Below are 21,387 nucleotides of genomic sequence, written 5' to 3'. Positions count from 1 at the left end.
TAGGGCTTACTCTTTTTACTTAATAAAAAAATAAGTTCCCTTCTGCAAGTTTGCTAATGGAAGTGAAGAAAGTTTAGAAAAAACAGGAAAGGAATATCATATGACAAAATATTTTACTTTCTGCTGCCTGTCACTCTGTTCTCGCTGTCTTGGGAGGAATGTTATCCTGGGAGGAGTTATATGACTCAATGTGGTTTATTAAAACAAATTTGCTGAGGTTGCATACATCATAAGTTTAAGAATAGGGGCAGAAAGAACATTTTTAAGAAGAATGTTTTCCAATATTGATAGCTGGTCAATGGCATATGCCATAGAGAGGAACAAGTATACAAATTATCTCAGCCACAGAAAGCTGGTGAATAATTCTAATAGGTAATTTAGGCTTTGTTTTGAAAGTTAACTGTCAAATGTAACATCACAACAATGAACAATGAACAAATATAACAGATACAGAAATTCAAAGTTGCCTAATAACAGTGTATTTAAATACCATGTGACCTGCCATTAATTTAAAAAAGAGAAGGAAAAAATACACCGTCTGTTTTAATTCAACTTGTTAAAAATGCTCGCAGGGACTGATGACACCAAAGAGTATGGTAGATTAATTTGATTTTAGTACAGTGGCAAAGTACAAGAGCCATTCCCTTCACCTGAGGGAGCCAGAGATCCTTGTTCTGCAACAAGTTGTGGCACATTGGGCTCTTCCATGGAATAAAGGCATCCTTGCTTTCAGGCAGCTGACAGCTACTTGATCCTTTGTTTTTGGTAACATTTATTATTTCAAAGAATATAATTTTCATAATGCCACTATCCATTTGTCTTCGATATCCTATTTCTGTCATTTTCTTTCTTGGCCATCTGGATTTTTAAGATGGAATGCCCATTTTTATGGCTGAATATTCTAAAGGTACTCTTATCACATTCTTTTGCTGATTTATCTTATGCTCAGCCCTTACAATGAGCCTCAATAGCTAGGAGAATCAATTCCTTATGGAGAAAAGAGAGGAAACTGAATCAAATGTCAAGCTGATTTATCACAGGTTACATTTAAATAATCATTATTTTGTAAAGAGTTTCTGTAAAATAGGAAACATTTTGAGACTCACTTTTAAAATTGCTTTCATTATTGGAGCACCTGGAAGTCCTTGAATGTAATCCCATTGTGTGAAGCAATGTGCAAACAAAGCACAAAAAGATGGTGCCTTCTCCAAAATATTTAAAATACAGGGGTAAGATAACAAGAAACAAATTATCCTAAGGTGATTTCATGATGCTTGTATCCCCAATATCTGTTCTATTTTTGCTGGATATTCAGTTATGCACCTTTAAGACTGGTTCTGAGAGCAAAGGGGGGACAAGAAGTGCGCTGTCTGTTTGCAGAAGCTGTACTTGTTCCCCCCCATCCTTCTCCTGGACTGTGCTGTCTGCAGCATGGACACTGGGAGAGAGCTCTCCTTTGCTTCCTTTTTTTTTTTTTTTTTTTTTTTTTTTTTTTTTAGCTAGCTGAAGCAGAGAAGTTCCCCTGACTGTGGCTTATCTTTTTCTTGGAGCTGTTCAGACCTGCTTTGGACCAAAAAATCCCAGAAAAACACTGGGAGCTCCCACCGGTGGCCCACCAGGGCCCAGGACATGGCATTGTCCAACACAGGAGGGATGGATAAGAGAATGAGCATGCTGAGCTACAGCACACAGCAAGGACTTTTTGAATTTGCCATCCCCTCAGAACAGTGAGACATTTTGTTGTTTAATAGTATTAATTTTTAATGCTTGTGAATGTAGGGGGATAGAATACAAGTAAATAAAGGTAGTATAGAAAGCACTCTTATACCCTAAAGAGTTGCAGCTGGGTTAATTACTAAAGAGTAGGAGCAGGCCTGACTTTAACAGGCCACAGCTGTAGCCAATAAGAAGAAGAGTGCTATAAAAGAGTGGATTGGGTGGGTGCTTTGAGAAGAAGGAAGTGTCAGGGTTTGTGGGTGTGGTCTGTGGGAAACATCAAGGAGGTACAAAACTCTAGCAATATGGAAACAGCAATATGGAGCCTCTGCAATATCATGACAACATGTGAGTACTTTGCTTGTTAAATAAGTAGGGATTTTTTTCCACTGTTCTCCAAGGAAGTATTTTCCCAAAGCAGCTGGGGAGGGATCACTTGAATTGCTTTCTAGAGGGGCCCCTTAGGAAGTTTCCTCACAAATCTGCCCTAAACCTGGACACCAATGCAGGCAGAGAGGGGAGTAAGGAAATCTTGAGTCAATACCAGATACTGGTAGAGCGATACTTGAGTCAAGAGAGCAAATGGAGGTTTCAGTGTAGCTTGTAACTGTGCAATTTTCATCAAGAGGGCATTTCATGAGTATTGGAGGAACATCTTCATATAAGTTCAGAGGAATGCTTGTTTAAGTATTTACCAAATTGAAAATAGTAACTGTAACTGGAAGAAGAAAGATCAAGGTCAATAGCTGCAGGAAGAATAATGATTATTATAGAAAAGATGAGCAGCTTACATTTGATTTGATGGTTGAAGAGTTTCTTGCAAGAGCTATTGGTCTCATGAGTTATGGACCTGCATCAGCTTTCCAGGTGAGCATGCATGCAGTGAACTTGAAAAGGTTAGGGAAGAATGTGTTACTGTGGCCCAGATGGGGAGTTATAAGTGCTCAGACCAGTTTTAGCCTCATGGATTGGTAAACCAGACTATGTACTAGTGTGTTTTAGAGTAAAAATAAGCAGGACATGGATCTAGTCTGAGTGTGAGGATGTAGAAAGAGGCCTGAAAGATTATGCCAGATGATAGGCCTGCATGGTAGCAAGGACAAGGACTTAGGCAGTGTTGCCCCTCTCCAGGGTGCTTTGAAGGTTCCCTAATGATGAAATGAAAACAAAAAAAGAGGCATGGGAGCAGGAGGCACAATGCTCAAGTTTCTGAGGTACTTACACATACCATTTATTTCACATGTGTTATGGGACGAATGGAAATGAACACACCCTTTTGCAAATATATGTAAATGAGCATGTAAATCATACTCTATTGCTTGACAGACTGTCTATTAAGCTCTAGCAACATCACTGATAATAGCTGGCCTTTGAATAAAGGCAGGATTTAAAGCTCTTAGATGGAGAAATATTAAGCTGAGTGAGATAAAATAGTTCAAGTACTGGCAGACTCCTCTAGTGCATTCACCCAAGGGATTCTGCCAGTGTTGGAGGCTGTACTGCACCTTGCAGGTACTGGAGCAAGGTGTTGGACCCGAGGATGGTCCTTATGGCTCCCTTTCATCTCAGCATCTTCTGTTGTTCTAAGACTATGTCCTCACTAGGGACATCTGTTGGCAAGCTGAATTTGGCAGCATGCTAAAACAACTTGCAAATTCCAATTAATGTGAGAGTTCATGCTATTACTTGTTGGAAAGTACCACTATAAGGACAGGACTTGAGCTGGTCTCTCCCGGTTTACTTGCCACACTACTGTGTGCCTACTTGCTAGTTCTTTTGTCCGTTTATATGCACACAATTTCTATTAACAGCTGCCTCATGTAGGAGGACTCACATCCATAAAATAGCTGTTCTAAAAGATTAGTAGTGGAAGATTTTCCAGATGAAACAATTTTTAAATTTATGTGACAGCTGAACAGTCAACGAAAAGTCTTCACTTACAAGAAATAGCCACTTGCAAACTCTCCAGCGCTTTCTTTACCGGACTGTGACAAACTGAACATCAACCCCAGGATAAGTATGCTATGCATTGAAGTGACTTAATTGCTCTTAGGAGTAAACTGAAGATAACAGGGTGGCTTTGAAATTTAGATGCTAAAATATAGAGATTTCAAAACTACAAAGCAAGAAGAGTTTCTGCTAAAGTTGTTGGAAATGATAGATAATTGACATTGCTAAAATCAAGTGCCAAATATATATTTTCTTGAAATGTAAGGTTATAATTTGAGGTTCTGAACAGAATTATACATATTTCTTTAAGCTCAGCAGTGTTTCTGGCTACTGTTATCAAAATAATGAAACATTAGACATGTATGTCTGTAAAACTTGGGTAAAAATCTGTTAAAGATATAAGATAAGGTGTTGGTTATAAATAAATATTTTAAAATATATGTATCTTAGACTCAGTGGAATCAAGATATTCAGATTTAAGACTGAGGTTGCATATTAAATTCCACTGGTTATTTGAGTATTATACTTTAGAATGTTTCCCTCTCATCTCATATGAGATAAAAATCACATGTGCTAATTAGCTTAAAATAGATCAATATAATAAACTATATTATAAAGAATATCAGTCATAGCCAAAATACTGAGACTATTAGAATCATTTATGAAGGAGATGCAGAGACACCTCCTGTAACTCTCTTGTGACTCATCTGTTAAGAAATGCAATTTTGAACACATGGTGAGGATAAGCGTGATCTAAGTAATGCTTTAATTTCTAAAGATATTAAAATATGTCATTTTAACACCTAGAAGGCTTAAAGAATTGCAATACTTTGTTTTGTTGCTTGTGTGACACATGCATTTTTTCTCTGGACTTCAAGAGCTAGTGTGGTGCTTTCTGAACCAGTAGCCCATATGTTGGGACTATCTGTATGTCCAAGGAATAATTTTGTGGACTAATTATGTTGTATCACAATTTCTACTTGATGGAAAATTTGATATGGAGTGGCTTAGGAAAACTGATCTGACACTCCTAAAGTTTCCAAAATAGCTACAGTACACTATGCTGATGTAAATCCATTCAACAGTCCCTCCCTCACACCTGATCATTGCCCAGATAATGTGATGAGATACAAGTCAAAACCTACAAACCAGCAACTTACATCCCATGACAATTATCCAAATATTTATTCCTGGAACAATTTTTGACAAGCCACCTCTCTATGTTTAGGAGTTCTGTCTTCATAGCATTTTTTAGTTTTTGTAGCTGACCAAGGAAAAAGCAGACTGATGAAGTGCACTGTCTAATGTGATTTATGGGAATGGCAGTTAGGTAACTCAAAACCAGTCTGCTGCACTGTGCTTGCATGTCAAATAAAGAGATTTCTCTGAATTAGATGTTATTTCTTTGTTGCAGGATAAGACATTTTTGATAAAGAGCTTTTGTGATACGAAATAAGGTTGGGAATAGAGAAGATATATATCCTGAATGCAGCCTTCTCTGTACTATATGAATATGTGCACAAAGAAGCCTACCACAGGGTCTGAGCTGAAATAAAACATTATACAAAGTAGTGATGTATGTCTGGAATGTTTTTTCCCCTCAAGAGAAAATCAGAAGGGAAAACCAGAGCACAAACATTAGTTACAGAGTCTTCTCTCCTAAAATATATATTTTATCAATTGCATTGCGTAATGGTGACATTCTATCACAGAAAAAGCAGATCTAAACTTAGATGGCTCTCACAAGGATTTTTTGGGGTCTGCAGTTCTGGCTATAAGGGTTTGTGGTTGCAAGCCTTGGGAAAATAAATTTGCCAGTACTGCCAGTGCATTTCAGCTAAAATCACACTCACTATTTGGAATTTTTATGTGCACCACAGTAGTCCTAGTATCTTGGAGTTTCACTTTATGTTGTCATTTTTTGACGTTTCATTTGGAAACTCAATTTACTTTTTGGCCCTAGTTTAGATATCAGCATTGGGCATCTCCCTTCAATTCTCAGTACCACATCTTGATAGGAAACGCAGGAGTTAGTTTCTCTCAGATGTCTATAATGTAGTTCAGAGTATGACTTTAGCTTCAATGAATGTAACTTCAGCTTCAATATATAATGTGTAATTCAAGGAAGTTACTGCTTTGTGCTCAAGAAAAGATTGACTCTTGTTCTCATGTCTGGAAAATAAATACTTAAGATCAAGTGCCGCAGTTAAAATCCAAGTGGCTATTTATCCAAACATGACTAAATAATTTAAGGTTCAGGATGAGAAGATTTATATAATTATTCATCTAATGACCTGCTTTCTAAGCACATGAGTATTATATTTAGAAAATGCTTAAATTTTGTGTCAATAAAGCTTAATGTGAGGGGTGTTTGGACACCCCTCAGATGTTTGCCTTTATATCTTCAGTCATGTCTATTAATTCTGTTCTTCAGCATCAATGTGTTTTCCAGTTAAGTATTTAGGAGCTGTAGTTACCCTAGTTAAAATGAACTAAATTGAAACCCAGTAGAGAAATATGGTTATAAAGGCATGCAGTGAAAGATATATGGATATTCAGGTTTTAAAATAATGATTATTGAAGTCTTTTCTAAACTAATGTGTAATATACAGAGTATAAATATAATGAGAATAGTTATGATCACTGCTGCAATAAGTGGTAATTTATTATTGAGGCATTGAAAAATAATGATTAATAATGCTAATTTAAGTATTGTTATTCCTGGAAGCACTTATAGTAGTCAAGCACTCTATTGTGTTTCTCTGATCATGGAATAAGAAAATTTTGCCTGCTGTAGGTATTTCTAATCTTTGTACAACCTAATTTTTTGCAAAAGGAAGAATATGAATGTTGGCAACATTAGGTATCAGATGCATCAAATCAAAGAAAATGTTCAGCATGATTTCACAGTGTTTTAGTTGGAAAAGACTCTAAGATCAATAAGTCTAGCCTTTGACCGATCACCACCTTTTCACCAAGACTGTGACACTAAGTGCCATGTCCAGTTGTTTCTTGGACGCCTTCAGGGATGGTGACTCCATCGCCTCCCTGGGCAGTCTTCTAATGCTTATCAATTCTGTCAGTGAGGAAATAATTCCTAATGTTCAACCTGAACATCCCCTGGCACAGCTTGAGGCTTTGCACTCTCATTCTGTCACTGCTTGCCTGGGTAGCCCCATGCAGCTACAACTGACTTTCAGGTGGGTGTAGAAAGTCACAGTGTCTCCTCTGAGCCTCCTTTTCTCCAGGTTAAACACCCCCAGCTCCCTCATCTACTTCTCACAGGACTTGTGCTCCAGACCCTTCCCCAGCTCTGTTGCCCTTCCCTGGACATGTTCCAGCACCTCAATGTCTGTCTTGTAGTGAGGGCCCCAAAACTGAATGCAGGATTTGAGGTGTGGGTCCCCCGTGCTGAGTACAGAGGGACAATCGCTGGCCTGGTCCTGCTTATACAGCTCAGGATGCCATTGGGCTTCTTGGCCAGCTGGGCTCAGCTGGCTCACGTTCAGCTGCTGTTGATCAGCCCCCTTGGTCCTTTTCTGCATTCCAGCAAGATTTGATACATTATGTTTTACCAAACACTCAGAGGAAAATGGTGTAATTATATTAGCCTGTATTTTAAAGGCTGCTCAGACATCATAGTTCAGAAAGTCAAGTGAAGCTTTCTGGTTAAGTGGTTGACTTTTTTCAGTGTTAGGTCCTCCCAAGACCTAAGTGGAGATTGACTCACAATGGTATAAACTACAGCTATAAATTACACAGTATAAATTATAGGTGAGATTAACATTATTTCACTTCTTTCCATTATTTCACTTCTCCTTCTCTCTAATTTTTTTGTCCATTTTCTTGTGCCCCTTCACAACACAACATAATGAATGCCTTTTCCTTTTAGCTTGCAAAAATCTTACTACATATGACTGGCAAATAAATAGTCTTTGTCCTTTGGTTCTGCTGTGAAATACTGTACCATTAGAATTTAACTACCTTCTTCTTTGTGACTATTACTTTGCTTATCTATCCAGCACCACTGTAGAAGTCATTACAAATAATTTTGGCCTTTTACTGCTACATACAAACAAATGCAACTTGCATCGCTCAGTGAGATGATCCTGTACATTTTCCCATTTGAATTAACTCAGCTTTATGGTCTCTGTCTTCACCCAGATTAACCAAACACAGGTTTTGATTTGCCTGTGCAGTGCTGGAATACAAAACATGTTTCCCTGGAAACTTAAATGTCTGAAGCAATCATTTACACATACAGTATCAGCACCAAAAGTGCACGTTTTTCCAGTTCAATTTAAGAACAAAATAAAAATATCTTCTGTGTTTGTTTGAAAAGATATATTTAAAACACTGTGAGGAATACCTTATATTTCATTTCAGAGATCAAATATTTAATTGTTCCCATAATAAATCTGGATTGCAAAGTATTTTCTTTTTTAGACTAATTGTATTCACTGGAATAACTGTTCAGAACATTTCAAAATTCTGCTGAAATGTTTATCTCTAATTGCCATGCAAAACACTTCTGCCCTTTCCTCTGGGTAGGGCAAAACAACTGTCATTTTATCAAAGATTGTCTTCACCTGTCAAGAACGTTTGGATTGTTTTAATCATTCTGTTCACAACTCTGACTTTCTTTTCAAAACTATTCATAGAAATTTCTTTAAACTGTTGTTTTCTACTGACAGAGGCCCATTCAATATTCCCCTCTCTCTCTCCTCTCCTGCCTTTCCCCTTCCCTTTCTCTGCTTTGTTTCAAAACCAAATTACTTGCTCCCAATCCCAGGTATTGGGAAATAGGAATGATACGAATATGTATAGATTCACATACACGATTGCACATGCACACAGTTTAATAATGTGTCATTAGGGCACATTGGTTATATTATTAATGAAACTGCAGTTTCCAGGCTTTGCAGCCTTCAGCCTACCTTAGGAGGAAACCTCAATACAGCTGTAGTCAACTGCTTTTTAATGCTAATTTCTAAAGTATGTTACCAAATTAGAGCCATAGTAGGAAACACTCCGCATACAGAGAGTTTTGAGTAGGACCATAGTTGCTGATGTGTTTGGATAATTTAGCTTGAATTTGTCATGATTTTAAATAGGCAACTGCATATTTGATTGTGTTTTAAAATGTATTATTAGTCTATTTTTTAACTGAAACCTACATTATTAATAATTAACAACAATTCTGTAAACAACAAAATTTAGGATTTTCGGCACTTTCATGTATTTACAGAGGCATTATTATTTTTTGTTTTTCAGAAAGGGGAACGATGGTTAGAGAATATGATTTGCCAAAAGGTCACACAGAAAATATTGACAAAACTGACTTCCAGAATGAAATCTTGGCTTTGGTGAAATCAAATGCAAAACTCAGAGACAATGGGCTCTCATCCCAGACTCCTGTCCTGACTAGATGCTGCTGAGGGAGTTTGAAGATAAAATGAGTTACTAGAATGCAGTTGGGGTATTTTAGTACTTTCACACTTTTATTCGCAGCTGAACACTTTCAAAGTATGATATGCTACAGTGCCCTGTTATTGCACTGGCTCTCATGTGGTGGTGCTCATGTTTGAAAATACACCAGGATTAGAAATATGTCCTTTTTCTCCTCCTTTGCAGAGCTGAGGGATGAACTGGATACGTAAACAAATGTTCATTGGCATAGTCAGACTTGTGTGACACTGGAAGGATTATTTTTCTATAATTGAAGTGGCATAAAAAAGTGTTCAAGCAACAGTTATTGGGACTTAGATGTGTCAGTGGATGCTGCTTTCTTACTATGTCAGACAGAAAGTTAGTGGTAATGATAGAATTATGTAAGGAAATGAATCATGAAAAGTGAGAAAAAGATTCTGAAACATTTAATGCTAAATTTAAGGATTTGGAAAGATAGTCAAATTCCACACAGAATGCTGGGACCAAATGCTTTACGTCTATTCAACCTATTTTCTTTAACACTGACAAGTATTATTACACTTCTTGTGCTTCGTGCTTCAATTTATTTCTAGTTTAACTTACATGTCAGTAAATTTACGTCTGACGTCAGTCTGGCTCTTACCATTCTCTTTTTATTAGATATTTACCTCACATTTCTATCAAACATCTCTGTCACTAAATTCAAATATGCTTATTAAAGATAATGTTGGCACTGCCAAAACAGGTGCAATCACCACCCTTTCAATTTTACCTAATTTAAACCCTTTTTAAACTTCAGATAACATATGTATAATTTTTCCCTTTGGAACTCTGTTTTATCAGAGTGCTAATCTTATGCAGAACGATTCAAATATGTGAGTAATAAATTCACAGAAACCTTTTAGAATACGCAAAATGATGGTACAGCAAAGTAAAATACAGCAGGCTAAGAGATGACCAGGTTTTGCAAATGATGAGTGGAATAAGTGTGGAAATAAAAGGTTACCTGAATGGCATTTGTTACATTCCATCCTGCTTCCCAGCTGGTGATCAGTTTGACCTGGGCATGTGGCAAGGGAGCTGGGGACTTGTATTCTGGATCCTGGTGGCAAATGTCAAGCTCAGATTTCAGGGGTCCATCTGGTCCCTCTCTGTTCTCGCTGTGAGCTCTGTTCAGTTCATCACTTTTAGCAAAATTCACGTGCTCTTCATCGGTGTCTAGGCAGCTGTCCCACCTCACCAGTCCTAAAAAGAGAGACGGTGTTTCTCTAAAGCATTTGAAAAGAGATGAAAAAGTCTGCTTCAGGTGAGCCATCCTCGATACCAAGTATAAAAGTAAAATCTTTCATTACTTGTCTTTATTTCTTTCAGCAGTTGTATGTTGTCAATCCTTTTGGTAGGTTAGCCTTGATAGTGTAGCTGTGATTAATGGAGTTGGTTGTCTTTAGTTCATTTATTTGTGGCTGTTTCAAATAGCAGCTAAAGAAATATCTCCAGGGTCTTCAACATATTGCCCAGAGTAGCATGCAGCAAGATTTAGTAGTCTGCAAGCTTCAATTTACAATTCAAATTGTTTTTCCTTTTACCTATGGCATCTATGTAGATCAGTCATTCATGAAGCGTCTACAGGTGGCTGCAAGAATCTTTTCCTGGAAATTATGCATGTTTCTAATACAAATAAATAGTTCTGCCAAAAGGAAAAAAAATGCTTCATTAAAAACTAGAGCTGATGGACTGACTGCTAAGAATATGCATGTAAACAAGTTTGCTTTTCCAGATGTGAGACTTTTCTGCTGCGTTTTAGTGTCTACAGAGGTCAGTAGAACTTTAAAAATGTTCTTAATGGAGCTTAAGTATCATGAAAAAGAAAAGTAGCTTGTTTGTAACTCTATTTAGTTGTTACCAGCAACATTTAGGGGAAAGACCTAGAGGTATGATGATACACTTACTTTATGGATATAACTGATATATTATGATTACTCACACTGCAAAATCCTAAAACTAATATTTACAAAAGCTTTCCTTCTTGGCATGGCCCATGGAATTTGTGAAGATAGGTAAATAGAGAGAGAACTGGGTTAGACATCTGTAGGCTTATTTATACCCACTTTCTTTAGTTATTTGCTATACCTGCTCTATGTTCTCCTTCTCTCTTTCTTTCTAGAGACTACTGGGTTTTAACAGCTAAGCTTTTCTACATTAACAGCTGAATAACTGGTACAACACTGCTGATCATGCTGAAAAAAGTGTTCACTTATAAAAGGTTGGCATGGGGACCTCGGAGCATGTAGGGTCAGTCCTTGCTTGCCCTTGTCAGCCAGCGACAGTCCTTGTGTGCTCTAGCATGTCCTTCCCACTCGAAGAAATTTCAGGAATTCTCAAAACAATTTTAGAAGTTTATATTTCTGAATAAGAATTCTTAACCAATGACTTTTCTGCCATACTGTATGTTTTAAGAACTACAGTCTCATTAGAAGCTCTCAGAACGTGACCATTTCCAAAATGAATCATGAAGGCCTTGTTGTCCCTTTTTTTTAAGTGCTCGGGATTAAATAAACATGGAGACAACCTTCACTGATCTGTCTTTTACAAATTAAGTAAACCTGCCAACAGTATCTATAAAGTGAAAAAATAATGTTAGCAATCAATCACATGGGTAACTTTGCTAATACAGAGAGAATGGTCTGAGATGCACAAATGGAATCCTAGGAAGTGGTAAACACTATTACATATTTTCAGTCTGATCTGAAGCATTACTTCTGTTTACATTTTTGGAATGGACCAGAAATGTAAATGGATGTTTATATTTCTGGAAAGGACCATTTTGTTGTCATTGGCTGTATCTAGTGCAAAAGGCACAATCTCATGAAACAGATAATTAGCATTAAAAAGATATTTTTATCAATTAAATGCAAATAACCATTTTAACATCCTGAGGAATTGAATTCTATCAAATATAAATGTTGATTGCTACAAATGAACTATTACATAAGAAATTACATTGTTTATTTGGTGTTAGTAGGATCTTTATTTTCTATTCAAAATGATTATTGAGTCAGCTCTTTGGTGGGGGGTATTTGTTTTTCTTTGTTTTAGTTTTATTTTTTTTTAATTTTTGTTTGTTTTTTGTTTTCCTTGTAGATTAGTCAGAATTTCATGCAGCTAACTAAATCAAGAGAAGTGTAAGCAAGTTTAGAAAGAGAGAGATATCTCTAGGTACAGAAACATTTATTTTGACTGCACAGGCTTAGAGATGAATTATCCAGTTTTATCCAAGGCCCTCTTACAGCACTGGAAGGAATCCCATTTTCAGATCTCTTATCTGCCAGATGCATCACATCCAGATGTCAGAAAAATTAAATAATAGTTAAAATTGTTTTCTCACAGTTACAGAGAACTTCAAAAGTAATGTAAAATCTCTTTTTAAAAAATAGCTTTTAGTTGCTTTAAGTTTACTGCTTCCCTACTGACCAAAACAAAGGCAAGTAAGTCTAAAAAGTTTCCAGAACGATCTGAATTTTAACAAAATATTTATATTAGCTATCCAAAACTTAGTATACTTTTTGGATTACTTGTTTCAAAGAAATATTATTATTAATTTCTTACATACAGCGTAGCACAGGACAATCCCACTCATCATTGTACAATATTTATTATTGTCTATGTCTAATGCAGTTTAGAGATCCTAGCGGCCACCTTTGGATTAAGTGTCTTAAAATCAACTAGTAGGAGACAGCTTTTTTATGAAAGGTATACAGTTTAACAAGTGAAAACAGGCATGGCAATCTGGGAGTCTATTCTTCTTCATCTGTTGGGCATGGCTTTTCTTCCTATATTTCATTCCCTGCAGCTTTGGTTTTTCCAGCCAGTAGGGCAAATTGTGCTCTTAGTTACATCACTGTACATTTACTGATTCTTTCAGAGACATAAATAATGAACAAAGGAAGATATATCAAAACCAGTTTTATTATTGCATTAAAAGTTGCTGTCTGGATGAGTACAGCAAAATTCATATTTATTGTGCTACTTCCAAGCTATCAGAAATAAGCAGTAAAGGCAACAAATGAGAACTGGAATCAGTTAAAGAGTTCTTTACTTTTCCCATGCAGTAATTCTGCTAGACATTCTTTCTACAGATGTTCTTTATCCACACGAGTCTGTATTTTAAGTTTAATTAAATGTTCTCTCTCATTTTAGGAAAAACTTCCTGATTTATGGTAGCCCTGTAAGCGTGGTTATCATTGTCCTTGGCACCTATTCACCTATTTCTATTTCAGTACCTAACCTAAGATTCAGATTTTCTTGGAAAGCAGCAGACTGCCACTGTCCATCATAAGCTTGACAGGGCTGAATTTCAGGAGCAGGAGGAGCACATGAATATGCTTGGAAAAGACATCCTTCTTGGTCAGCAGAACTTTGTAGTGCAGTTGCTTATGCCCGAGGAAATAAGGTCTTCAGAGCTTCCATTTGTGCAGGCCAGGGTTTTATTCAAAATTTGTTTGACTGTAGAACCCTTAGTTATACCCATCAAGAAGGGTATTTCAGAGCCATAATAAAATGTAGGCCAACATAACAGTTTATCAGCCTCGTATACTTTTATCCTACATAGCAGTGCATTTATTTAATGTTGAATCTTTATAAGCTCACTTTTGCTGTGGGACATGGGTTTGGTTCAAGTATTGGGGTAGTAAGAATATTGTTGCTAGTTAGCACACTCTTTCACAAGGGAGAAAAGTTCTCTCCACAAAAAAGGAATAGTCACCACTGTTAGTCCTGAGGGTAGCTTGGGCAAACACAGAACTTCCAGGTATGTGAGATATTTTATCTAGAATAATAAATAAATGCTCAGAGGATACATACTGCAATTACTTCCCATAATGGAACCAGTTTGCAACTCAGGGGCTTTTTCAATCTTTCCATGTCAATGTGCACTAGGCCTTTGTATAAACTTGGATCTGAGAGCATGAAAATCTTAGGCAAAGCTAGACCTGTGGTGTCCTCCCATGGAACTCCAGAGCTGTATGATGGAGCAACCAGGAACGGAGGTGCACTGCTGAGTGCCTGTGTTACACAGTTTGGGTGCATCCTGACTATCCCAGAAGCTCAATAGGGCCCTTTTTGGTAAAGAAACTCTTTAGATGTATTAGTCCAGGTTTTGGTGATGCCTGAATGACTTTAAACTAGAATAGAGATCACAGTGCAAAATTAAAAAGTACCTAAAACAAAAGGTTGTTCAGTTTGACAAATATATCCAGAAAAAAATTACAGACTATCCTTCCACTCTTTAAGTGGTGAAGGTTAATGATGGCTTAGATGGGGAATTTGTTTTGGTAGTGAAATAAAGATTTCATTTTTTGGTACTGTGGATCCCTAACATAAATATTTGCAACAGGTTTTTTTTAACACCTTTAACTGATGCTTCTTTGAATGCTCAGGTTTCTTAGCAAAATTAATCTACAGGTGTTTCTGCCACATATACAAATTTGAAAAGCAGATGCAGAAAATGCACAGCACATGATGAAAGATAACATTAGGAATCAACTGCATGTGTTTGAAAAGGTTTCTTTGCATTCACTTATGTTAATTTTTATGCTTTTGTAAGGATTTTTTGTGGAGTACTCTCAGCATATCACTCTGGCAACTCTTTAAACAGTTATTCAAAATAACTGTTTAAAGCATGTGAATAGAAAAAAGTATATGAGTGTAAATGCGTGTGGCACTTTAGAGAAACATTAAAGATGACTTCCCTGTCCTATGAAGATAAACTGTAATCCAGAGAAAAAAGGATTATTGTGATGCCAACTCATAAAAAAGGGAAAGAATGGAGTGGTTACACTGAACAGATGAGTACTTAGAAGTTTCTTGAAAGAATTTGATCGAAAACCAGAATTTGTAGAGGATCTTTCTTGTTAAATAAAGAGAAGGCACTATTCAAAACCTAAAGGACATGGAAAGAATTAAGCCCATAGAGAAAAAAGAAAACAGTAGGAATGAAGATTGTTAAAATCATAGGTCTGCATGATGTAAGAGAAGTTAAGGAAACTGGAAAGATCAAGTGCTCAAGGACAGGATGTCATAGTATAAAGATTTTTGTTACTTTACATAGAATGCTTTCTAAGACATGCTACAAAATCTTCATATGTAACCAGATTTGTGGATTTTTCTCTGAGTTTCTCGAAGTTCCTACATGCTAATATTCTTTCTATTTCTTGCATTAGAGGGAAAGAGAATCAGTTCTGGCAATTTTCACAGTTAAGGATATTCTGCTGGAAGAAGTGCAATTTGTGAGGATCAGAGAAAATGCCAAGTAAAAAGACAGAAAGATACTTCATCATGAGTGGCTATTTAAACCTATCCCAGGGATGACCCTCTAGGAATATCTGTGCTACAAATCAAGCTCTCAAGGGATGCACATGCTAGACGTTAGCATTGACCTTTATTAAGGCCATTTGTACATATGTATCATGATGTAGTCCTTAAATGTCTAGAGGTTTATATTTTCCCATTGGCTAGTTCACTGAAGAGAAATCGCCATTATCTAGGAAAGGATTAGCATTTAGGGGGCTTAGATGGCTGATGATATCCAGAAAAGACAAGGCAGTCTTATAGCTCATGGAGAAATGTATTTTCTCTCTGCCTGCAACACTTAAGTTACATTTTGGTGAGTTGCATCATGGTGTTTATATAAATTAATATGGATGGGATTCCTCTGTGCAGCAGAGAAATTTTATGAGCTACCCATTTAAGCCCCTTTCATATAATCAGTAGAATAAAACAGATGCTGCTAAAGAGTTGTTTGTCTCAGCTTAAAGTTGGCACCTCAAGCAGGTTGGATGCCATAGGTCAGTGGCATGAAATTGGCAGTTTTCTCCCTCTGTATAAAAGGGAAATCTTTAATTACAGGCTTGGAGTTCTATACCTGTCTGCACTGTAGTCATGTGAAGGCAAGTGAAGTGAACCCCATACTATGCATTTCCTGAATGATTATTTAAATTTGTAACTGCTGCTACAATGCAGCCCATCTTACTGCTCTCACCAGCTACTGATTAAATTTGGCATTAGAATTTATCAATAATTTTGGCATTTTTTGCCAATAATCTGTGCCAATAATTTGTTCAGTCTTGTAAATAAAAGTAAATTAGAATAATTTACATTTAAAAGATTACATTTAGCAACCCTATTGCTAAATGTTATAGTAGAAAAAATTCAGTCATTTTCCAAAGCAATAAGCACAATATTTGAAACCTAATATATTTGGAAGTAATTTGCTCTCATTGATTTAGGAAGTTGAATGCTTACATTACTTAAATTGTCACCTTATCATCTTATGAAGAGAAGGAATTTCATGGTTCTTGAGTGCAAGAATGTGGACTAAAATGTGATTCTGAATAACTGTCTGCTATGTGGAGACTATCCCTTGAGCACAGGATAAGATACGGTGAAAATACGTGATTATGTAGTAAATTACTATTTTAATGATGCATAAAGGAGCTAAATTAAGGTTACAACAGCAAATCATAAATAAAGTTTACAGCTCTTCAGCACTGCCTTTTCAGGTTCACTTTTACAACAGAGACACCCTTCACAGAACTGGGAAAGAATCTCAAGTTGTGGGAAATATCTGTGTCACACAGCACTGGTACATACACAGTGATTCAATGGCATAATTCTTTTATTGGACTGATGAATTAATATGAATTTAAACTTAAGTGACAATAGTAGAAGGTATGTTAATTCAGTTTTTTTCTTGTTCTGCTGAATTTAAATGATAGTTTTACAAAAATAAATATGTATTTACAGTCTAATTTTAGATGGTATGGTAAAAGAACTATCAGTCACAGCATATTGCCCTTTAATCCAACAAGCCATATATTAATAACACACAACTAGTAAATAGTCTGTTGTGTCTGAAAAAATTCCATGATGTATGTAGGTGGGCAGTGGATGGTGGATACTAACATCCTCCTCCCCTTCCTTGTGAAATGAGCTGTGAAGATCAAGAGTTTGCTACCTGGAAATGTAACATTCAGATGAAGCAATCTGCCACTTAAGGGAGAAGGCTAGGAAAGCAATAAAGCCCATCTACAAATAACAGGTGAAGTTGATGGCTACAATTCAAGTTGAGAAAGTTGTTGAGAAATAAAATTGCCATGACAATGAAGAGCAGCAATTCTTTACATAGCACATAAAGTTATTGTTTCCACTTCTTCAGAAATAACTGAGATGTAAAATATGAAAAGCATGCTAGATATTTTTGTACATATGTTCCACAGCATAATAGATTTAAAAAATCTATTGCCTTCAGGAAAGCAAATGTGTTTCACCAGAGATGAAAAATTTTGTGTTTATTTGTAGTCTCCCAGGTCCAACTGTACTGCCTCATCAGCAAGTTCTGCTCCCCCAGTGCTTATCTATAGCATCGGCATTCATTCTTTACAGGAAGAGTTTCTTCACCTATTTTATGTCCTCATTATAGGTATTATCTTCAAGGAATCAATATAGGAAGACACAGCTGTAACTTATATGCATGGCATTATTGTCATCTACCCGTGCATTTCATTTAGTGTTATCCATAAAATCATAATTTTTAGGAGCAGTTGAAATTACAGAGATGATTACTTAGTGTTGTGATGCTTACAGTCATTTGGAGACTAAATATTTTACTCTCATTCTTGATGAGATACATTTTAGACTTCGAAGGATGATTTCTCACAGTCTCTTACATTTATTTTTTTAAGACAAGTTCAAATAAATGGATAAATAGTGAAATAGCATAGGTTCACAACACAGACATCCATCAATGAAAAAAAAAGGAAGCACTGCAAAGCAAATTGTTGTCCTTTGCTGTGACAGTTAAAGAGATGCTCTAAGGTGTTAACTTGTTTGTATTATGCAACTGAAATTCTAATTATGTAACTGAAATTCTAATCTTACCCAGATCAGAATAAGCAGTATGGAGTAATTAAATCAAAATTATAGAAACTTTTACAGGTGATTAAATGAGGATAAGCAGAGAAAACAAAAGAAGCAGAAAACAGATGAGTAGAACCTTTGCTGTTCCTGACTATAAAACTGCTGTGCTCTTCTCCCTAGGTTAGAAATGCATCGAGCTTCAAGTTTATCTCTGGCAGTTTATCTCTACTGTTTTTCCCCTTTAGCAATGATCCTTCCTCAAGAACTCAATTAAAAAACAAGGCTTTTTATTTCTTTTTGTCTCATCCTTTTGTCTCAATGATTTTCTGAAACCACTTTTGCTTTGGGAAGTGACAGTGTCCAATTCCAAAATGCATTTCTGATTAAAAATAGATACCAAATGTGGCATCATTCAAGTCTCTGTGCTTGAAGAGTAACCATATGAAATCTTCATGATATTTTCACATTTTATGCAGCTGCTGGTAAGGAAACATGAGAGAGGAAATAGTTTGTTCATAAGAGGATCATATAGTAATTAAAACTAAAATTATCTACATAAAACTAAATTTTAGGATAACTTTAAAGTTGCCAGGGAAGAGGAATGTCAGTCAATTCCATGTCTACCAGTGTGATGCCAGCACCAGTAAGAGATGTCCAGCATCTGGACAGGGATCAGGTCAGCATGACAGCACCTGAAAAGCATCACAAAGGAATTTCAGCTACTCCAGCTGGTAAGTCAGCCTCGTGAGCTATGCAAAGGCACATAGTATGGGGCATAAAGAAGAGGAGTTAGAGTTGTGCACACATCTGCAGGGCAACGATCTTACTGGCATTGTGGAGGCACCAAAAAGGAGGGGCTGGTAAGAAACGTGAAGCCTTGGCCACAGAGACCAACAAAGGGTTGAATTTGAGGTCCTTGGAGCAGTGTGGATGGCACACAGCAAGCTCACTACCCTGCATTTCAGGCTTGGTAGAGTATCATGGGATAAAATCCTAGAGGGAGGAGGGGCCCAATAAAGCAGCTTAATCTTTAAAGATCACCTCCTCCAAGCTTGGAAACAATCCATCCCAAGAAAGAGAAAGCCAGGAAAAAACACCAGGAGGCCTGCATGGAGGACCAAGAAGGTTCTGGACAAAATCAAATGCAAAAAGGAAGCCTACAGCAGGTATAAGCAAGGTGACCTGGACAGAGAGATTGTCCAAACTGCCAGGGATCTGGCTAGGAAAGTTAAAGTTCTAGTAGAAATAAACCCAGTCAGGGACATCCAGGGCAGCTTCTGTAGAAAAGAAAAGCTTCTGTAATGTTGGTGATAAAAGAAAGATTAGAGGAAATGCCCGCTTCTTCTTCTCTTGTGCAGTGGATGATTTGAGCCTTTGTCTTTGCAGCATCACTGTGAAGATCCTGTTAATCTTTTTCACATTTACTGATACCATTCATTCTTCTTGCCTTCTCCTGTTGGCAAGGCAGGTTCTGAGCCACAGCACATCCCCTGCAGGTAAGGACACCACCTTGCCCTGCTCTGGCCCAGGGAGAGGCACCAGGTGCTGCCTGAAGCCCCAGAGACCTGGATGGCCACAGCTGCCCTTCAGAGCTCTGAGCCAGGGCCTCTGCTGTACCACAGCTGCTCGAGCTGATCACAGGATCTGTGTTCTGTGGCACATGCCCAGGCTTGTCTTCCAGACCCATGCTGCTTTAAGCAGCTTTGTGACACCCTTCCCGAACTCTCCTGCACAAAACAATGCGCCATTAGTTACTACTTGATGCACCACAGGTGTGATATGTGGCTTGATCGCTGTAGCCCTGTGGGAGTTTGACAATCCATAACCAGGAGTCAGTTGCAGACAAAAGCTCTAAGCACCTTTTGAGCAGGAAAGACTAGAGATACTTTTATAAACTGAGTTTGCTAGATGCCAAAGCCTCTAGTACTCACACTTTTCCAGCAGCAGGCGGCATCTCAAAATTCTTAGACAAATTCCTGGAAGTTCTCCAACCAACCCAGGCAAGAAAAGAAGCCCAGAAATAGATGTGCAAAGTGTTATGGCTGTTAGCTGCCTCTCCTGCACCCTGGGCAAAAGGAGGTAAAGTTTAAACAAATTAGCGTTACTTAATATAGCTCTATAATGTCTATTTCTGGAGTAAGACTGAGTCTTCTGCTTTATACTTTACTGGTGTGTATACTATAAGACATCAAAAAATGTAAATAACTTTACCTGAAAGGAGTTTTATTTAAAGTTAATTAGCACAAAGGAGTTTTGTATCTTCTGCATGAGCAGAATGCCTGAACACTCTGCTTTTCTTAACACTGTTATGAAAGTTGTGCAGAAGGAAGTGTTGAGAAACTTCTCTCCCACATTAAACAACTAAGATGCTTTCTCTTAAGCAGACCATTATTAATTGTTTTCAGAACTATTTCAGAAGATTGATTCATGCATAAAAGTGCATTTAGTCAAGGATTTCAGGTTTCAGCAACTCTGCTTAGAAAAGCTTTATAATTTTCTTCTTGAAGAAAGATCTTTAATTACATTGGAGCAATAGAGTGGGATTTATGCATATATTCTAATTATGTACTAGTAAAACTGAAAAGCTCTTCGTTAAAACCATGTGGAGAAAAATCAGACACATGCCAGCACTTCATTACTGAGAAATAGCAGGAATTGTATGGTGGCTTATTATCAGTATTACATAAATAGAAGGGCACTCTACATATTGCATATGTCGACACAGTCTTTTAGATTAAAAAATAGGCCAATTTTGAGAAAACAGTAGAAGGTGCAAATTAACTCAATTAAACCAAACCAATCTATTCTACATTAGCACCTTACTACCTGTTTAGTAGAGCAAGCATAATAATAAACATGTTATTTCTAAGTTAAATCTGTATAGATATCTCCATGTACAGATATACATGAAAAATATAAGAAGAAAGATCAAGATTCACTCAACGTCAACATAATTACATCTAAATAATCACCAAATAATATGATTAGATAATATAATTTTTCATAATAACTGCATGCTTATAGCATGATCACAATATATGGCATGTTTTCTGTTTAAACAAGAGCCTTTATGGTGAAGGGTTTTCTCATGTTGTAAACAAGAACAGCTGGTGCACAGGCTGTGTTACAACACACTGGAATAGCAATACAATAGATTTATTGTTACTTCTAAAATTGTGTATAAAGAAGTCATTCATATTTTAAACACAGAATTACGGAGCACTTCTTGCCAAATCGCAGACCCTCATGAACAATTCCCTTTGAGTCCCAAGCACATGACTTTTCACTTCTGAGGGTCAGTCCATGAGATGATGAAATAATTAAGACTCATTAAGGGGTTGGATATGTAGAAAATCCAGCTGCTGACTCCAATTTCAT

At 36.9% G+C, this 21,387-nt stretch overlaps 1 protein-coding gene across 1 annotated transcript in view; it reads right to left on the bottom strand.

Annotated features, from left to right (window-relative positions):
- Positions 1–21,387, bottom strand: part of LOC128938694 (vesicular inhibitory amino acid transporter-like) — a 53,432-nt gene that overhangs the window by 14,366 nt on the left and 17,679 nt on the right. The window contains exon 2 of the mRNA XM_054279038.1: positions 10,103–10,341. Coding sequence (XP_054135013.1) covers positions 10,103–10,341 — 239 coding nt within the window. The remainder of the gene's footprint in view (positions 1–10,102; positions 10,342–21,387) is intronic.

Source organism: Melozone crissalis, unplaced genomic scaffold, assembly GCF_028551555.1.
Source record: "Melozone crissalis strain CALT ecotype California unplaced genomic scaffold, PUWL_Pcris_2 ptg000027l_1, whole genome shotgun sequence".
NCBI classification, from domain to species: Eukaryota; Metazoa; Chordata; class Aves; order Passeriformes; family Passerellidae; genus Melozone; species Melozone crissalis.
Note: the sequence above shows the minus strand (reverse complement) of the source record. Positions and strands in the feature narration are given on the sequence as shown.